This window comes from Alligator sinensis, unplaced genomic scaffold, assembly GCF_000455745.1.
Source record: "Alligator sinensis unplaced genomic scaffold, ASM45574v1 scaffold1372_1, whole genome shotgun sequence".
Lineage (NCBI taxonomy): Eukaryota > Metazoa > Chordata > Crocodylia > Alligatoridae > Alligator > Alligator sinensis.
In genome coordinates, this window is record NW_005843598.1 from 23,353 (window position 1) to 41,187 (window position 17,835).

Below are 17,835 nucleotides of genomic sequence, written 5' to 3' on the forward strand. Positions count from 1 at the left end.
GGCTGGGGCCGGGGAGAGACGTGGCCGGGACCCGGGAGTAGCCGCGGGCGAGAGCTGGAGGGCCCAGGAGGCTCCGCGCCCGGTTTGCGGCCTCCCGCTGATGCAGGGCGGGGCCGGGCCTGCCCCCCCGGGTGTCAGCCCTTGCCGAGGAGAGCACCTCTCTTCCTAGCCTTAAAAACATTCACTTCTTCACGAAGTTTTGCCTCCTGCAGAAAAAAGCCGGATTTCCCTTGCAGTGCTCGGGAAGAGCTGCCTCTTGTGAGTCCCAGCTCCTGTCTCCCGGCTGGCTGGGCCTCACCTGAGCTTCCCCGTACTCTTATTTGGTTAGGAAACCAAATGATATGAAATACTTAGGGAAATTGCCTTTGACAGCGTGTGTGGGGCAAGCTCCAACCCAGAAGACAGCAAAATGTCTGTTCACCCCAGGGACGGGCAGCCTTAGACCAGGTTGCACTTGGATGGTGGAAGCTGTGCTGCTAACTAAAATAACAGTCAAATCTTGTTTGGATCTGCTAACACTGTTGGGAAGGCACACGCTGTGATTACTTTTAAATAAGGGCGAGCTAATTTAATGACTGCTAATGACACTTGTAGGTACGTGAGCAAAAATAATAAGGGACTGAAGTGTTCATCTTCAAGGCATAAAGGTCTCCTTGGATGTTTAGCGAGGAATTTTTCTCTGGCATTGCACAGTCAGGTGGGTGCATCTTGGGTGTCTGGCCTTTCTCTGAAGTACCAGGGGTTGGCTGCTGTTCATTGCCAGACTACATCAGCCAGCATTTCTGGCCCACACTGCCAAATCCTGCGTGTAATATAATGAAACTGAAGCATGGGAAGAAATTTACATTACATCTCTTTTGGATGGTGTTAGGCCTTGTGGCCTTGTATATAGCAAAACATCTGAGTCCTCTTTCAACTGGGTTAAAATCCTAAGCAATGTGTCAGCAAGAAGATTGCGGTGGAAAGTAGGCTGGGCTTGTTTGATAATTAAAAAGACTGGCAGCTTCCTCTCTTGGAAAACTTACGGTTTTGCTTGAAGGGATTGTTGCCAAGATTGGTAAGCTTGAGGGGTTTACATTTGATTTGATCCGGGCAATGCTATATTTCCATGTTTTTTCTAGGTGTTTCCAGGCTTCATGAATCAAAATACTCTGTCCTGCAGTAGACTTGCACTTGGCGTTGTGTTTGGCTCAGCCGAAACAGACCTGGAGTGAAAGTAAATTACCCTGATCACTATCATCCTGTCCTAACTGTTGGGTTAAGGACAGGTAACGCAAAAGGTACAGTACAAGCACAATCTTTAAGGGGCACAGGGAGATAGAGACTAACATTTGCCTTTCCCACACTTAGGCATTTGAACATCACAGTCATGCCCAGAGTGCTCCCTTGAAAGCAGACTGAAACTAACCAAGACTTGCTTACTGCTTCTCAGCTGCTGCTTCTGTTAACTTTACGGCTGAACCAAGAGCAGCAGCATTAGTCTAATCTTAAGGGTGGAAGAAAAGAAACCATCTTTGAGAGGAAGAGACGTACTAAGATGCAGGGTGTGTCTAGGACAGTGGTACTCAACCTTTTTAGATTCAGGGCACCCCTTGTTAAATTTGGGGCACCCGCCAGCTCTTACCTTCACTTGTTTCTTGATGGGAAAAGTAGCAGAGCAATTTTTTTAAATAGAAGAACTCGGAAGACCACAACAGGTCAGAATGGTTTTGATTTTATGGGTTCCTATTTGAAATCTTGTGAATTTTACAGGTGTTTTTACACCTAACAGTGCTAATAGTGCAGCATGCCATGCAATATCCTAAAAAGAATCTAATGGCACCCCAGGGTGCCACGGTACCCTGTTTGAGAATCACCGGTCTATGATTTGGAAGATGAGGTCCACAAATGATATATGGGGCTGTGTTGCTGTTGCACGCCAAATGTGTTCCCATGATTTCTGGGGCTGCAGTGTCTGTGTGCTCCATGGAAGCAAAGCAACCAGACCTTAGGAGAAAGAGATCTTATTTGTTTACTAGCCCATACTTTAAGCCAACAGAAAAAGGAAACAGGCTCAATATCTTACTGTAGGTTCTTAATTTGTTCCTCTTTAGCTAGGCAGAGTCATTGAGAAAGCAGGAATATCCCAGGAGATGTCTTTAACCCAGAAAAAAAGGAAGAAGAGTGAAATTGGGGTGAAGTAAGGTGTATTGCTCCAATATAGCAAGAGAGAAACAAAGGGAGGAGAGAAGTGTGCAGAAAGTGAGAAAGAAGATCAGGCAAAAATTGAAAGGAAAAAAGTGATTATGGCATTGTGGGGATAGATCGGATTTCAGGTTTTTGGTTGTTACCCTGATGTAATAAAATAATCAAAAGCAATAAGATCTCTTCCTCCAGTGGGCATTTCTTTCTCAGCCCATGGTTGCAAGTTTGAGAGAGAGTCAGTTTCCTCATCCAGCTGGCAGCAGTCCCATTTAAGAAAAGTTCAAAATGGGTCTGCATTCATGGGAAGTTGGGGCAGCCCATCTGATCTCTATATTTTGTTGTTAATTGACTTAGCTTGGTGGAAGAAAAAAAAAGTGAACATCAAAGTCATTCTGAAATTCCTACAGCAGTAAATTAATGTGTGCTCCTACAGTCTAGTCTTCATGATCAGCCTATCCACAGTAGCTGCTGAATGTGAGAGAATAGCACTACAGCAGAGGTTCCCAATCTGTGGTGCGGGTACCACTAGTGATACACAAACAACCCGTAAGTAGTATGCGGTAACAGATTTATTATAAGTAATTTATATGACAAAAATTTACTGGTGGTACTTAAGGTTGAACTGAAAAAATTGGTGGTGGTAAGGCTGTATCATTTTAAATTGGTTGTGCTCAATCTATCAGAGTTCGGGAACTGCTGTACTACAGTAATAGGTCAAGGTGTCTGTGATAATGAGGGTGGAAAATGTTGGTGTAGAGAGTGATGGAGAGATTTCAAGCTTCCGTAAGGTTACTATAGAGCAATTTATTTTTCTTAATGTTGGGGGATTGCCAGTGTCATCATGATTCAGGAAACAAAGTGATCAAACAGCCTTGTGGTGTGTATAGAAACAGTGTTTTTACAGTCCTTTCTGTGGTGCTGCAACTCCTGAATATACCTGTAGGGGGAGTCCTACATTTTTTTCTGTTGATCCTGCCATTGTTTGAAAGGAGTCGTAAAACCTGGATTTTTTGCTTTTAGGAATCAAAGCCTTCTTTGATACTGTCTTTTTTTCGATACAGAATATATATATTCTGTATCGAATATATATTCTGGAGAGAGAGAGAGATGGATGTATCTATATAAAAATACTCTGTGATGTCATTTGTTGGTATAGTGTGAAGATTGTGAAACTTCTGGGGAATACATCTGCAGAGCAGCTATCTTCTATTATGTACTCTGGCTAAATTACGGTTCTTTTAATGCATGGCTCACATATTGGGGAACAGTGGCTACAGCGTTTGTCCAAATGTTCCTTGTTCTTGCAGGTGTTCTAAGGAATTGGAACCATGACAGACTCCAAGTATTTCACAACTAATAAAAAAGGTGAGCTTTAAACTATTCTAGTGTATTGGAGGCTCCTGGGGACAGAGAGTGCCTATTTTAAAATTATGTTTTTAACTCCATAGAACGGAGGTTGTGCTTTCTTACGTGCTGTGTCCCCATTTCTCTTAGCCATCCAGAAGCTGTTCAAAAGTAGGCCATAAAACAGTTCCTGAACACCCAGCCCCCTCCCACACGATGTCAAAAGACAGGATTGATGAATTGAACATGCTTGCAGTATGCAAACAAGGCAGCCCCAATTACCTTTTCTGGCTCTGTATTACTTTCTGGAAGGTCAAAAACAGAACTTTGGGATTTGAAACATACAGCAGCCTTTTATAGAGATTTATATACAGGGCAAAGTGGTCGGGACTGCAGGCAGTGCATTTAAAAGGACCTAACCAGAAGCGTGCTTGGGTTGGCTGGAAGGAAAAAGCAGAGTTTAAGGATGCAGACTTGTTGTGTGTGTAGTTGTAGCCATTGGGAGTGTGGGGAAAGTTGGGCCACAAGTCTCAGATAGTATGTATGTGTTTTTAAAATATTATGGGTCTCTTCTTGCTGCCCCTTGCCAGTCCTGGTGAAATCTACCAAAGGAGGAAGACCCATGCACTTTTCTCACCTTTGTCCTTCACATGACTTCCTCTTGGGTTTATAGTAACTATGATGGCTGCCTAGTGATATACTATAAAATGTGTTGAAAAGAGAGGTTTTTTCTGAGTAACTTGATTCATGGGCATAAAAAAGGCATAATGGACACATCAGTGTAGCTGTGGACTTCCTCCATCATTGTGAAGTCATTTTTTCTTAGTTTCACTTCTGGCATAAAGGACTAATGGAAATTATGGAACATTCATGCCAAACCCACTGAACTTGGCCTTTTCCAGTCGCAGTGGGCCTGTCGAACTAATCCTACATTGGATACTGCCAAGATCAAAGTCCTGATTGAGGGGAGAATGTTGGTTTGATTATGTCGTCCATAGCCCCTCTACAGTGACAGAGTAGCTAGATGTTTCTGTTGACCAGTTACTAGTAACTGTGTGATGACATTGATGTCATTATGCTTCAGAGTCAACACACCCTTGGATCTAATGGAGTTCACATCTTTCTGAGAAACAACAGCACTCTCAACTTACTTCTCTTTGACTGAATCTGCAGGTTCTCACTGAGATGATTATACAAGGCCTCAAAACTGTACATCCTTACTCAGCGCAAAGGGAAAATGCTGGTGGTGCATACCGACTGGTTCAGTCAGGCTCCTGGGTAGGATCTCAGCCTGTTTATGATCTGGATGTCTTTTCAGGTAGCTGGCAATATAAACAGACACCTCAGCATTCCTCAGAACAATAATTTCATTCCTTTTCAGGAGCCCTGCTACTGAATGGTACCAAGGAAGAGAATGTACCTCACTGTAAAATACTGTGTTCGTTTATAGCCCTGTCGAAGTAATTCATAACAACTCGGCAATCTTCTAGCAGCTGGTTTTGCTGCTGCTGTTTCCTATGGAAACAGTGGCTTGCTATTACCTGGGCCAATCAGCTGATGAAGCAAGAGGGCCAGCATCTCTGCAGTGCTTTCCTTTTTGATTTCCTGGCCTTGCCTAATTTAAAACTCTTGGCACCCAGTACATTCGTGACTCAGATGAAACAAATGGCTGGGCCTGAGAACCTGAGGCACTGCTTAATGAGAAGAGCAGGATTTATGCACCTCTCTTCTCTCTCAGCAACCCTGGCTGCTGCACCCTGTTTCCAAACATGCCAGCCCACTAGGCTTCCTTAAAATTGCCATTTGGAATAGAACATTTTTAAGGATATTTATTGCATCCTTAATTTAAAGGAGCTGGCAAAAAATCCCAAGCAGGCTCCTTTATCCAGTCTGTGGTTTCATTGGCCCGTTTCATTGCTGGCTCATAAACTTGATCTACAGTAGTCCCTGACACTAACAAATCCAGTTCCTCATGTATTCTTTATTGTTTTCAACTCCCTTTTCCTGTTTTGTTTGCCTTTTTAGAGAATTGTGCTCACTTCCTTCACCTGTAGTTTGGCATGGTGGAATCAACAATAACACACCATACCCCCAGGGGACTGTTGTCATATGCTGATTTATCTGTTCCTCTTCCTGTTTAAACGGTGATCAGGAAAAGCTGGAAAACTAGGGTGGGAAATGCTTCTTTGGTTTCAGAGCTGCGCACTCAGATCCAAGAGTCTCATCCACATACCTACTAGAGGCCCAAAGAATATCTTCTCTGTTGGCTGGTTCTGTATCTCTGCTAATCGTTAAGGGAATAGGTACCTGTCACATTATTCAGCCCTCATACTGCAGTTGTAGGTTCTGTAGAAGACTCCTATGATAGATGGGACCATACCTTATCAGTGGTATATGGGAAACAATGGTTCAGACCTTGCAATGTAGCCTTGAAAGAGGTGTTTTGTCCCCAAAAGCTCATCTCTGCAGTTAGCCAGGACTTCTGCCATTCTGTGTGTCCTTATCGGATAGCTTGTATCCAGTGGTGATGCTGCCTTCTCTGTGTTCCTGCAAACCATCTCCAGTTGGAGGGAAAGTTATTTCCCTTCCCAGGCCAGCTGGATTCTATAGATAGATACTGTCCAAGCAGGTTCAGGAATCTGGTGTGGATTGAGGTTTACTTTATGGCTGCAGGGATCCGTCCTCAATTGATTTCTCTACACGGTAACAGCCGGAAGAGTTAATCTCATAGAAGGTCCCTTCAGTCACTTTATGGATGGCATCAGGAATCCAGGCCTTGCACTTCCCCTGGTTTCTGTGCTTGTTAGCAATAGTTCTCCCTTTTTTAACCTTGCATGTATTTTTCTGTTGGAGTAAAATTGATGCAGCTGTTCCTGCAATGTCTGTATTGCACTGTGACCTGTGTCATCTGCTGTTTCCTCATTTGTGCTTTGAGGAAGCAAATGATGATAACTAAAGGTAGGACAGTCCAGAGAAAATAATTAGCTGAACTGAGCCACTGTTTCTTACGTTTTCTGTTCCAGGATGGCCTCTCTCTTCCCCCAGGTTTTTGTTTGATCCTTGATATGCTTCAGTGGCTAATTTAGTGATGCTGATCTAATGTTCCTTGAAAGTGGCAAGTTTTGATTGTACTTCATTACTTTTATTAAACATTTTGAAGCCACATCCTCCATATTATTATTACTGCAGCTCTGAAGATTGCCTTATCACTGTATCATAACCTCCATACATTTTGCAGGCCCCATGTGCTACTGCACCAATTCTCTGACTGTAGCGGACTGAAAAGAATGTCCTTAGGATACCATCAGCACTGCTCTTTAACTCAACAGGTTAGCTCAGTTAATCTTTCCTTCTTCTTTCACCTGTAGTGGTGGCACAAATCATTCTTCAGGGAGCCCTAAAGCTAGCCTTTCTCTTCATCTGAGCTTCAGGCTGTTGTGTCCCTTTACAGGAGAGATCTTCGAGCTCAAGGCTGAGCTCAACAATGAAAAGAAAGAGAAGAGGAAAGAAGCTGTGAAGAAGGTTATTGCTGCCATGACTGTAGGGAAGGATGTAAGGTAAATGCTGCTTTTGCTCTTCCTGGTGGTCTAACTTCAGCAGGTCCAGTCCTCCCCTATCCTACCTGGGGATCTTTCTCTCCTGAAGCTCCTGAATTGGGGTACAATGAACAGCTTAATCTTGGAGGGGCTGGCAGAACCAAGGGGCTTTGCAGGTTTGGGGTCTGGGTTCTTTATTAGATCAATGGGAGTTAGTGGCAATATGGGGGAAATTTTATCTGTCTTTGGCAGCCCTTTTGCTTGGTTCAAACCAGTTCTCACTTGGTGATTTCATGAACAGTGATTTAATCAAAGAATGAAAAAGTAACCAGTCCCAGATAAGCCAAAAGCTGTGTAGTTGTTTAAAACCTATTTGTAACTCAGATATTTTTAGATGTCCTATCTGAGCTGACATTTTCAAATCAAGTTGTTAACCCAGAATTTTTTTTAAAGTTTTAAAAAGGCATTGTTTTTCAGATACCTCTTAGCTTGTGATAAAGTCATTAAACTGGGCCTTTAACACTTAATCGCGCTTGCTAAAGGGAAACCTTTAAATCAAAGGCAAATGACTGCCGATATTTTTCTTTTGTAGCAGCTGAAGTGACTTGAGTCAAGGCTTTCTCCTGTCAGCTTCTCCTAGATCCTGCAGTAAAGTCATAATAGTCCTGGATTCATGGCGACATGGTCTGTTGCCAGGAAAATAAATGTAAGGTTGCAGGTTTAGCAGCATGACTTCATTGCAGGATGAAGGAGCAGATGAAGTGTTGGAGGGAAGCATCTTTCAGTTAGCCAAAGACCTTAACCTTTAGATTCTCATAATGTACCTGAGATATGGGGATCCAGTATAACCTCTGTTTCCTCTGCAATGCTACTTACTAGTTGCCATTTGGTATTTATGTAAGACTCTGGTTATTGCAGTTTTAATTTCTTAATCATTTTAGATTTTACCAGCCTGAAATTTGCTATATAGGTTCCTCTAAACAAGGCTCCCTTCTCAGGCAAAAAAATCTGAGGAGTTAGGTGTTTCCTGCTGTTGCCAGTTAACCCCCAAAGCTGGGCACATTAACATTATCATCTTGTTCTGTCAACTTCCTAATTGGATCCAATTTTGTATGAGCACTTTATTTTACCTGCTTCAGGCACCAGTTTAATCCAGGAGGAGATTAAATGATTAAACAGTTACAAAGTCCCCTGCAAACTGCTTTTGAAGAGGAGAGTGACCTCTAATTTGAATATAGAGTAGTTATAACAGAATATATGGGATATGTTCCAGCGTTCCCCTGGCCTCAGTCAATAATGTTACCGTGTAGTCAGGAAGCTCCCTTTCCCTTTGCATATGGTAAATGTAACTTTTCTCTCCCTTTGCCCGACTCATTTTATCCAGCTCTCTCTTTCCTGATGTGGTGAATTGCATGCAGACTGACAACCTGGAGCTGAAGAAACTGGTGTATCTGTATCTAATGAACTATGCCAAAAGTCAGCCAGATATGGCTATTATGGCTGTGAACAGCTTTGTGAAGGTAACATGGAACAAGGCTCGTTAGAAGGCTCCCTCCTATGGTTCTTGTCATTGTGCCTGCTTTGGTGTGTACTGTTTATCACATGTAGTCTGTGGCTTCGTACTCGAAAGTTGCTGGACTGAATTGGGATTGTATCTAAGGAAGCAAAATTATCAGAGTGGACCAGACCAATGGGCCCATCTGAAATTGTTCCCTGTCTCCATCAGTAGGCAACACCAGGTGCTTTAAAGCAGGGGCAAGAAAAGTCCAGCCCACGGGCTGGATCCAGCTGGCAGTGGACTCCATTTCCTAACAGTGCCTGCCTGCATGGCTGGGGCTGATTTCCATGGAGACTAGAGCAGCAGTCGCACTGATAGCGGAAGGCCAGGGTTTCCATGGAGACCAGCCCCAGCAATGCTGGCAGAGTATGTGGCAGGGCAGGGAGCTGTTCTGGGGCTGGGCTGGGATCTTGCAGCAGTGACAATGTGGTCTGGAGCCAGGGCAGAGCCATGATCTGCAGCCTGCGTGCTCTGGGTGGGGGAGTGTAGGCAGTGGATTGTGACTCTACCTCGGCTCACAGATTTTTCCCTTTTAAAGGAGAAAATCACGGGAAACCATGGGTTTCCCCTTGCAGGCAGGCAGAGTTCCAGCCTACAAGGCTGCTTAGGCCTCAGGGGAGTGGGAGAAGGGTGATTGGGGTCAGGGGACCATGTTCATGCGCACGCACAAACATGCACATGGATCAGAATGCAGACAGGCAGCATGGTAAAAAGCAGCTCTCTGGAAGTAAGTTTATGGGGTGGGGGGCATAGGCGATGTATGGGAGAACATGTGCCTCCCCCTTTCAGATTTCTGCACCTACAGTGGGGCTTGGGGCTGCCGCCTGGCCAGACCAGCACTGAGCAGGTGCTGCCTCTGCAGTGCAGTGTGCAGGACCTGGCACAGGAGGGTGGAGTGGGACAGGGAGGCTCAGTGCTGCTGCCGCTGCTGCCACTAGGAGTGCTACACCACCATGGCCACCAAGGTGTGAAGTGTCCCCTGCCCACCAGGCAGCAGTGGGGGGCAGAACTCCATGGTGCCGCCACTGCAGCACCTCACCTTGGTGGCCATGGCATGGGCATATCAGGGCTGCTCAGTGCCCCAGAGCATCAGGGGGGGGACAGTTGCAGCTGGACCCGTGTCTTGGTGAGTGAAGGAAGCAGGGGGAGCTCTAATTTGCTATGATAAAAACCAACATCAAATACCAAAATATGTAGGTATTTAGAATTTATCTTATTATAATGATTGAGGTACTGGTAGACTTCCAAATTGCTTTAAAATTGTAAATATATAAATAAAACATTGTGTTCAGCTGATCCCTATGTATATGGTTGCGTTTCTTTTTATTGCGGAAAAACGTGGATTTGGGGTTTTTTAATTAGAGACTTCGTGATTTTTTGCTTACCGTCAGGCACAGCTGTGGCTCCATCCCCTCCCAGGACATGGGGACCACGGAAGCTCTGGCTCCTGCCTGACCACAAGGCAATATCCTGGGGCCAGAGCTCCTGCTGCCACTGCTGCATGAGGAGGCAGGGCCGGAGGGAATAAAGCTGAATCTGAACCTGACAGTAAGTGGTGGGGGGGAGGGAAGGCTGTAGAGGATGAAGGCTATGGGGAGCAGGGGGAGGGGGGGGGAGAAGGTAGAGGCTGTGGGGAGTGGGAGGTAAAGGACAGTCAGTGGTAGGTAGATGGGGCAGGCAGGGGAGCAAGGGGCACAGGCTTGATGGAGGGGGCAGGCTGCAGGGGAGAGAAGTGGTCGGAGGCAAGGGGTGGCTTGATCCCCACCATCTGTCTCCCCTCTACCATATACCCCTTGTTGCTGCTTTCCATGCTGCAGCAGTGAGGGGGATGAATTTAAGGCAACCCTTTGATAATTAGATTCTATACATGGTGAATTATAACAGATTTATACATTTTCCATATATGGAATCTAATTTTTGGAATGGGTCACCTTAAATTAAGTTGTCTTCGTTTCAGATAAATCTGGTAAATTAGAACATGTCTGAGCTTCTAGCATGGCAGTAGGGGGGTGTCCTTCCTGGTTACAGGGAGGAAATCCAGTTCAGAATGGACTTTTGCTTTCCTGGCTAATTAAATTTTAGATGAGACTCAGCAGACTTCTAGGGCAGTGCACTCTTACCCATTACACCTTAAGCCCTTGCTTCCTTTATGACAAATTAGTGAGTAGATCTAATACTTTGACCACCTTTTTCTTTGGAAGGAAATGTTTTATCTCTGACTTCCCCTTTAATGTGCTACAAGGAACAAGGGTTGGTCAAATGAAAGTGTGTTTGAGATAATTTATGGTAAGTCAGCATTTCAGCTACAACTTGTCATCTCCAGGGTCTGTAAGAAAATAGTCTCTGTACATTTTAAGCTCAACCCCTTTTTGGTGCTTTTCATTGATAAGGGATTCAATAATTAAAGGAAGTGTGTCTCATGCTTTTGTAAACTAAATTTTGGAGAACTTTCTTGACTGTATATATGTTTGATATGCTAGAAACAGACTGAAGCTAATGCTTGAATTTGTAAAATCAGGGTTTGAAAGTTGCACTGTCTGAGGCATTGAACCTGCTACGTGCATTTCTGCCTCTGAAAAGTACATCTATGTTGATATATCTTTAACTAGGGTCTGATATGTCAGATGGATTACTGTTGAGTCTATAAAATCTCAGCTTCAAGGCAATGCTGTGTAGAACTCTGTTTCTAGACCTGATGGTCTTCAGGAAGTTTACCTTAATGAAAATCGCCATGAGTTAATTACCATCTTTCACCACTTGAATTCTCTGATTTGAGCAGTGACTAGAATCACAGATGTGTTAATGTGCTGAAAGCCAAGAGTTTCTAGCTTTCAGGGTAATAGGGCATGTTTTTTGTAATAGGGCATGTAGTTGGAACTATGATTTTGCTGTCCAGTTCATGGATGTGTTAACTGGAGATTATTCAAACCTTGAAAAGAACAGAAAGTATCTTGTTCTGTAGGTCTGATCAAGGCCTTACCTTGTTTGGACATGCCCTGACAACTAGGTTGGGTTCCAGTCCTTGCATCCTGTGTGCTTCAAGGCTCTAGGGCTTGAACAGCTTGTAGATGCTGCCCATGGCTCAGCTGGGGTCTCTTGGTATGCAGAGCCTTGATTTAGCATACCTTCACCCAAAAGCTAGAACCTATAATCCAATTAAATAATTAAAGGAAGTGTGTCTCATGCTTTTGTAAACTAAATTTTGGAGCACTTTCTTGACTGTATAAATGAATTATGTCTGATATGCTAGAAACAGACTGAAGCTAATGCTTGAATTTCTAAAATCAGGGTTTGAAAGTTGCACTGTCTGAGGCATTGAACCTGCTATGTGCATTTCTGCCTCTGAAAAGTACATCTGTGTTGATATATCTTTAACTAGGGTCTGATATATCAGATGGATTACTGTTGAGTCTATAAAATCTCAGCTTCAAGGCAATGCTGTGTAGAACTCTGTTTCTAGACCTGATGGTCTTCAGGAAGTTTACCTTAATGAAAATCGCCATGAGTTAATTACCATCTTTCACCACTTGAATTCTCTGATTTGAGCAGTCACTAGAATCACAGATGTGTTAATGTGCTGTGCCATCTGAAAGCCAAGAGTTTCTAGCTTTCAGGGTGCAAAAACATTTCTCCTTAGTTAGCGGTTCCCCAGATTTGGCTGTAAAGTCATGTTAAAGTTTTGGATGGAGAAAAGCAAGTAGCACAAACTGCCAGAAGTACAAACCATTTTGAACTTGTATAGAATGTTTTTGGAACCTGTAAACTTTCCTGGGGTTTGGCTTGGACTAGGACAATTATTGCTTTACTCTAACAAGAGAGCCATTGTCTGGGCAGGGTAAGAATAGAATATCCTAATTCCAGGGCTAGCCATTCTAGTGCTCACTAATATCAGTGGTTAGTACTACAAAACCCACTTATTGCAAGTGCTTCCCCTGCAGGACTGTGAAGATCCAAACCCACTGATCCGTGCATTGGCAGTCCGTACAATGGGATGCATTCGTGTGGACAAAATCACGGAGTATTTGTGTGAACCACTCCGCAAGTGTCTAAAGGATGAAGACCCTTATGTACGGAAGACTGCAGCCGTCTGTGTGGCGAAGCTGCATGACATTAATGCCCAAATGGTGGAGGATCAGGGGTTCCTGGATTCCCTACGTGACCTGATTGCAGACTCCAATCCCATGGTAATGTATTTGTCCCTCAATGTCTTCTCCTATATTTGTAATAGGGCATGTAGTTGGAACTATTATGTTGCTGTCCAGTTCATGGATGTGTTAACTGGAGATTATTCAAACCTTGAAAAAAACAGAAAGTATCTTGTTTTGTAGGTCTGATCAAGGCCTTACCTTGTTTGGACATGCCCTGACGACTAGGTTGGGTTCCAGTCCTTTCATCCTGTGTGCTTCAAGGCTCTAGGGCTTGAACAGCTTGTAGATGCTGCCCGTGGCTCAGCTGGGGTCTCTTGGTACGCAGAGCCTTGATTTGGCATACCTTCACCCAAAAGCTAGAACCTATAGTCCATCTATTTGTCACCCTGCATCTGATGCTGACCCATCTGTAGCTTAAATGCACGCTTTCCCCAGGGGCATTCTAGGCTGTGGTTTAGCCCTTCAAGGATAGCTGATAGTAAAAGCAAACATGAAGACACATTTGTTTGCGCACATTTGTATGCACACAGGTGGCTTAGCGCAAGGATTCTGAAAGCACCATTGCTCATTATTAAATAACCTGAAAAATGCACAGATCTATGAACCCTGCATGCATTTTCCATGCTTTAACTTCCTTACCTCTCTAAAGTATTTTGAGGGCTGAGGTCAGGTCCTCTAGGGTGATGTGGGATCCTTTTGTGATGCTCCCAGTTTGTCTTCTGAACCATGGAGTCCTTTTAGGTCACCTCCTTTCTGGCCTTGCCTGCTCCTACTGCTAAACCATGATTTCCCACTACAGAAAACATACTTACCTATTCCTCTCTCCTGTTCAGTACTTTGTGTGAGGGTCATCCCCTTGTTTTTTCTGAGTTCTTTATATACTGTTTCTTTATTACTTCTGTCCCATCATTCTGCTTGGGGGGGGATATTGATTCTCCACTAGCCCCAGCAGAAGACCCTGGTCAGACTGGTTTCCCTGTTCTATCCATCTCAACATGTACCTGGTTTTGGTCAAAGCATAGTTGTTAAGCTAAATACTCTCTCCATGGACCCTTGTCTAATGAGTACAAGCCACAAGTGTCCTCTGCCAGGGGGATACACATTCATGAGGCTTTCATAATCCACCAGTCCCATGGCAATCCCAGAGGTCGGCCAAGAGCACCCTTCTGCAAATACGGAGTATGTCAAGTTTGCTTGGCAAAAATGTGTCAGAGGTTGTTCTCTGCCATTTTTCCTCAACTCTAGAACTCTTCCTTTTGAGGTCTGCCAGAGCCCAAGCCTGGACATGTTTTGGAAGCACTAGAAGACCTTTGCATTTGGTCAGGCATTTAGCAAGCAAAGCCATGCTGAGATACTCTTTAGTGGGTTTCTGTTTTATATTCCCCTTTTAAGTTGTTTTGTTTTCTTGCTCTTTTTTTTCTTGTCACTCTCCTATTTTGTTCTCTTACTGTGAGTTGCCTTGAACCTTTATTGGGACAGGTAGCATATATATTGCATGCGTAAATAAATAATAAATAAGTCTGCATAGTAATGAGTGCACAACAACTTCATCACCACAGCCAGAATGCCTGAACTTACAGTAGGTTCTTAAAATTATTGCAGTTTGTCCTTTCAACGTATACCCTCATTTTCTATACCTTGGTAGATTTCTTGACTATCTTCCATGGTTGAAATGAAATTTTGGTTCACCTGGTACCTCTTCTCAGTATATCAAGCGCCCTTTCCTTCCAAACAAATGCAGAAAAAATGTGTTGTAGATCCACATTAAAGTAAGAGAAGCATCAACATATATAAGTTGGAAGGGTGATGGTGATGAAGAATCATTTCTACCACAAACCTGCACTCTGGCTTGGTGGCAGCTGAGAAGCAGGGCTAGAACACTTGTCAGTTGTGGCTGCATTTGTCTTTATTAAAGTGGTTATGAACCAGTGTCTGGTTCTTCAGTGTAGCTGAATAGGACTGGCACTTTAACCAGCCCATGAGTCAGCTGCCTCTTAAATCTGGCTGAAATCTTGGAATTGATCCCTCCTCTTCCCCAGTTAATAAGAAAAGCCTGTATTTCATAATTATAGTCTCTTTTTGTAATCAACCAGCTTTCGAAGGCAGATGGTAAAATTTACTGTGACTCCTGTTCTTTTCCTATACCGAAAGTTTTAGTCCTGGGAAGAGAGGAACACCACAGTATCAGTGTCATGCAAGTGACACACTTCCCTTTCAGCCAGGGCTGGAGCTGTAATGAGTGACTTCTGAGCAAGTCATCTCTGATCTCCATCATAACAATGGCACCATCTGAAGTGGAGTCCTCAAGGAGGTTGAGGAGGCCCCAGGGGCTCTCTAGTGCTCTCTTCTGCCACCCTAAAAGCTGTTGCTCATTTTCAGTAGTTCTTAGATCTAAATGTGTTTGGGCTGGGGTTAGTTTTTCCAGCCAGGTGGGACATCCAGGTTTAAGACTATTGCAGGAAAAGCAGCCAGGCATTCCAAGTAAATGCAGAGCCTATGCACAGGGAAACAAGTTGTAAGTGAGAAGCAGAGAGTAATTTGATTTTAGGTGTGTGCCAGCAAATAAGCACAAAGAGAAGGAAGGCTTTATCAATACAATGACAGCCATGGTAACAAAAGCAAAAGGTATTTGCCCTTGAGAAAGGGAGAAGATTGAGGTGAGTTTGAGAGTCTTGATTCATGGAATCTCATTTTAATGGTCTCCTGCTTTTGGTCCCCAGGCTCACTTTACCCATTGACTTGGCTGCAGTGCAAGGGAATCATGTATCCAGGTAGATCCATCCCTAAAATTTCCCTGACCTTTAATGTGAAGGTGCTTGCTATAGGTGGTTTGAGCCTGAAAGAAGGCCCTGCACTCATTTATTGCTCTTTTAGTTCAGTGTTCTTCAGCACAGTTCTGTTCCTTTTTAATGGATGCTAAAGGCTTTGGGTTCAGAACCTGTAACTTCTTCATATTATAATAAAAGTAAAAAATATGCCCTGCCATGAGTATGGTATAGTGGCCCTGATGGTTCGGTTTGAAATAGTGTTCAAGAAGAGACTGTGTGATCCTCAGGTTTTAATTATTCTAGGTAAGATCACTATCTAAGCGATCTTGGGATCTACACTTAGCTCATTCAGGTACCACTGTTTTCACTTACAAGGAGAGGTGCAACACTGAGGCTTAATTGGGGTACTTAGGCTTAGTTGCTTCAGGCAGAATGAAGAGTTCATTGAACTCCCTGTGGGCACTGCCCATTTTAGTGCTTCTGAGCTTGAGGGAAAAAATGTAAGTGATTAATTGCAACATGGCCAGACAAGGTTCATAGAACCCAAGGTTCCTTGGGTGAATTTGATATCTTTTATTAGACCAACCCAAATAATTGGAGAATAGTTATTAAGCAAGCTTTCGAGTTCAAAAACCCTTCGTCAGGCTAAGGAAGTTTCAGCAGTTGGTGTGTGCTCTTCCTGGATGGAATGAAAAGTAAAGAAGCCAGGGGCTGGGCTGGGGAGTCAGGTGCCAGGCAGATTATAGTTTGGCTTCTTTCTTTTTCATGTTGTACAGTTCCCATTTCAGACAGCTGAATTCGATATCTTCCATGTTGCAGGGGTGTAACATGGGCACTTATAAAATCAAATTGCTGAACAAGGGCAGTGGAGTCATCTATACAGGTCACTAGGTGTTAAACAGGTAATCCCTCTTTGGTCTTTACTTATAAGCAGGGATAATAATCCTGGTTTTCCCTGATAAAAAATCACAAAGTCTCTGCTAAAATCCCCGAAATCCATGATTAAAATTAAAGGCGCCCCCACAGCCTTGCTGGTGCCTCTTGCCCCCCAGCCTTGCCAGAGGGGGCCCCCAGCTGTCAGGGGTATGGGCCTGGGTCCGCAGCACCATGCCCCCGCTCCCCCCCTCCTGCGGGCCCAGGTTAGGTGGCTCTCCGCTGCTGCATGCGCTCCCAGGGGGTAGTGGGGACTGACGCCCTGCCCCAGATCTGTACCTGGGGCAGGCACAGGCTGAGGCTGCTGCCCAGTCAGGTGGGGCTTGGGGCCCGGGGCTGCAACGCGCAGCTGCAGGGCCCCAGTGGGGAGCAGGACGGGGCCGTGGGTAGCTTGTCTAGGGGAGGTTGAGATGGAGGGCCAGTTCCCCACTGCCATGCACACTCCTGGGGCTCAGGGGAGACCCATGCCCCCCAGATCTGTACCCAGGGCAGGTGCACGCTGCAGGCTCAAGCTTCCGCCCGCTTCCCTTCCCCAGGGCCTCTGGAGCCGGTGTGAACGACCTGGTGCAGCCGGGGATAGCAGGGCCGCATGGGGGTTCCTTGCCACCGTGAGCTGCCATTGCCGCCCCCCGCCCCGCACTACCCTGATGACGCGCCTCCACCTCACTGCAGCTGTGCGCACAGGAGGTGTGTTGCCGGGTGGGGGGAGCAGTGGCGGTGTACAAGGATGGGCGAGGAGGTTTTCCACACAGCTCCTCCACTCCCTGCCACACCGGGTCATGGTGGGAGAAGTGGTGTGGCAGGGAACAGTAGGCCCCCTGCTCACCACTGTTCCCCAGCCCTGCCTAGCTCCCTCCCTACAGGGGCCTGAATTCCCCTCTTTCCCCCTGCACTTACCTGCTGGAGCTGCTCTGCAGGCTGCCTGAGGCCACATGCATGTGTATGCATGTGATGCCCACTGTCTTTCCACCTTCTTCCCGCTCCCTCCCTGCTCCCTGCAGGCTGGAAGTCTTCCAGCCTGCAGGGAGCTCATTGCAAAATGGTAAAATCCATGGGTTTCTCTGGTAAAATGAGAAATCCGCGTTTGCTTCTGGTAACAGGCATAATCCACAGTTTACTCCGTTTTTCTGTGGAAAATGGAAAACCCAGATCTCTGCTTATAAGTGAGGAGGGGCAAGCTAGTTTTAAAACTTCATCCATTCCCTGAGGGCTATTGTAGCAAAGTCATGGTACAATTGCTCTATCTAGGAATCTGTGTGCAGCAGATGTCAGATTGCAAATACTTATGAGGAAAAGTTTCATGGGGAAAAGCCTCTTACAAAATTCAGCACTGGAAGAACAACCTAATGAATTTTCTTTCCCCC

At 44.9% G+C, this 17,835-nt stretch overlaps 2 protein-coding genes across 4 annotated transcripts in view; one reads left to right on the top strand and one right to left on the bottom strand.

Annotated features, from left to right (window-relative positions):
- Positions 1-1,240, bottom strand: part of PEX12 (peroxisomal biogenesis factor 12) — a 7,257-nt gene extending 6,017 nt beyond the window's left edge. The window contains exon 1 of the mRNA XM_014527519.2: positions 1,226-1,240. Within this exon, the coding sequence (XP_014383005.1) occupies positions 1,226-1,240 (15 nt within the window). The remainder of the gene's footprint in view (positions 1-1,225) is intronic.
- The window catches only part of LOC102381047 (adaptor related protein complex 2 subunit beta 1), a 58,768-nt gene continuing 40,941 nt past the window's right edge, over positions 9-17,835 (top strand). The window contains exons 1-6 of one of the 3 annotated variants that reach the window (XM_014527521.2): positions 9-258; positions 1,122-1,280; positions 3,492-3,549; positions 6,980-7,085; positions 8,449-8,584; positions 12,561-12,806. In XM_014527521.2, coding sequence (XP_014383007.1) covers positions 3,513-3,549; positions 6,980-7,085; positions 8,449-8,584; positions 12,561-12,806 — 525 coding nt within the window. In that variant the 5' untranslated portion in view covers positions 9-258; positions 1,122-1,280; positions 3,492-3,512. The other 2 variants (XM_006038997.3, XM_025195577.1) reach the window with 2 other exon arrangements.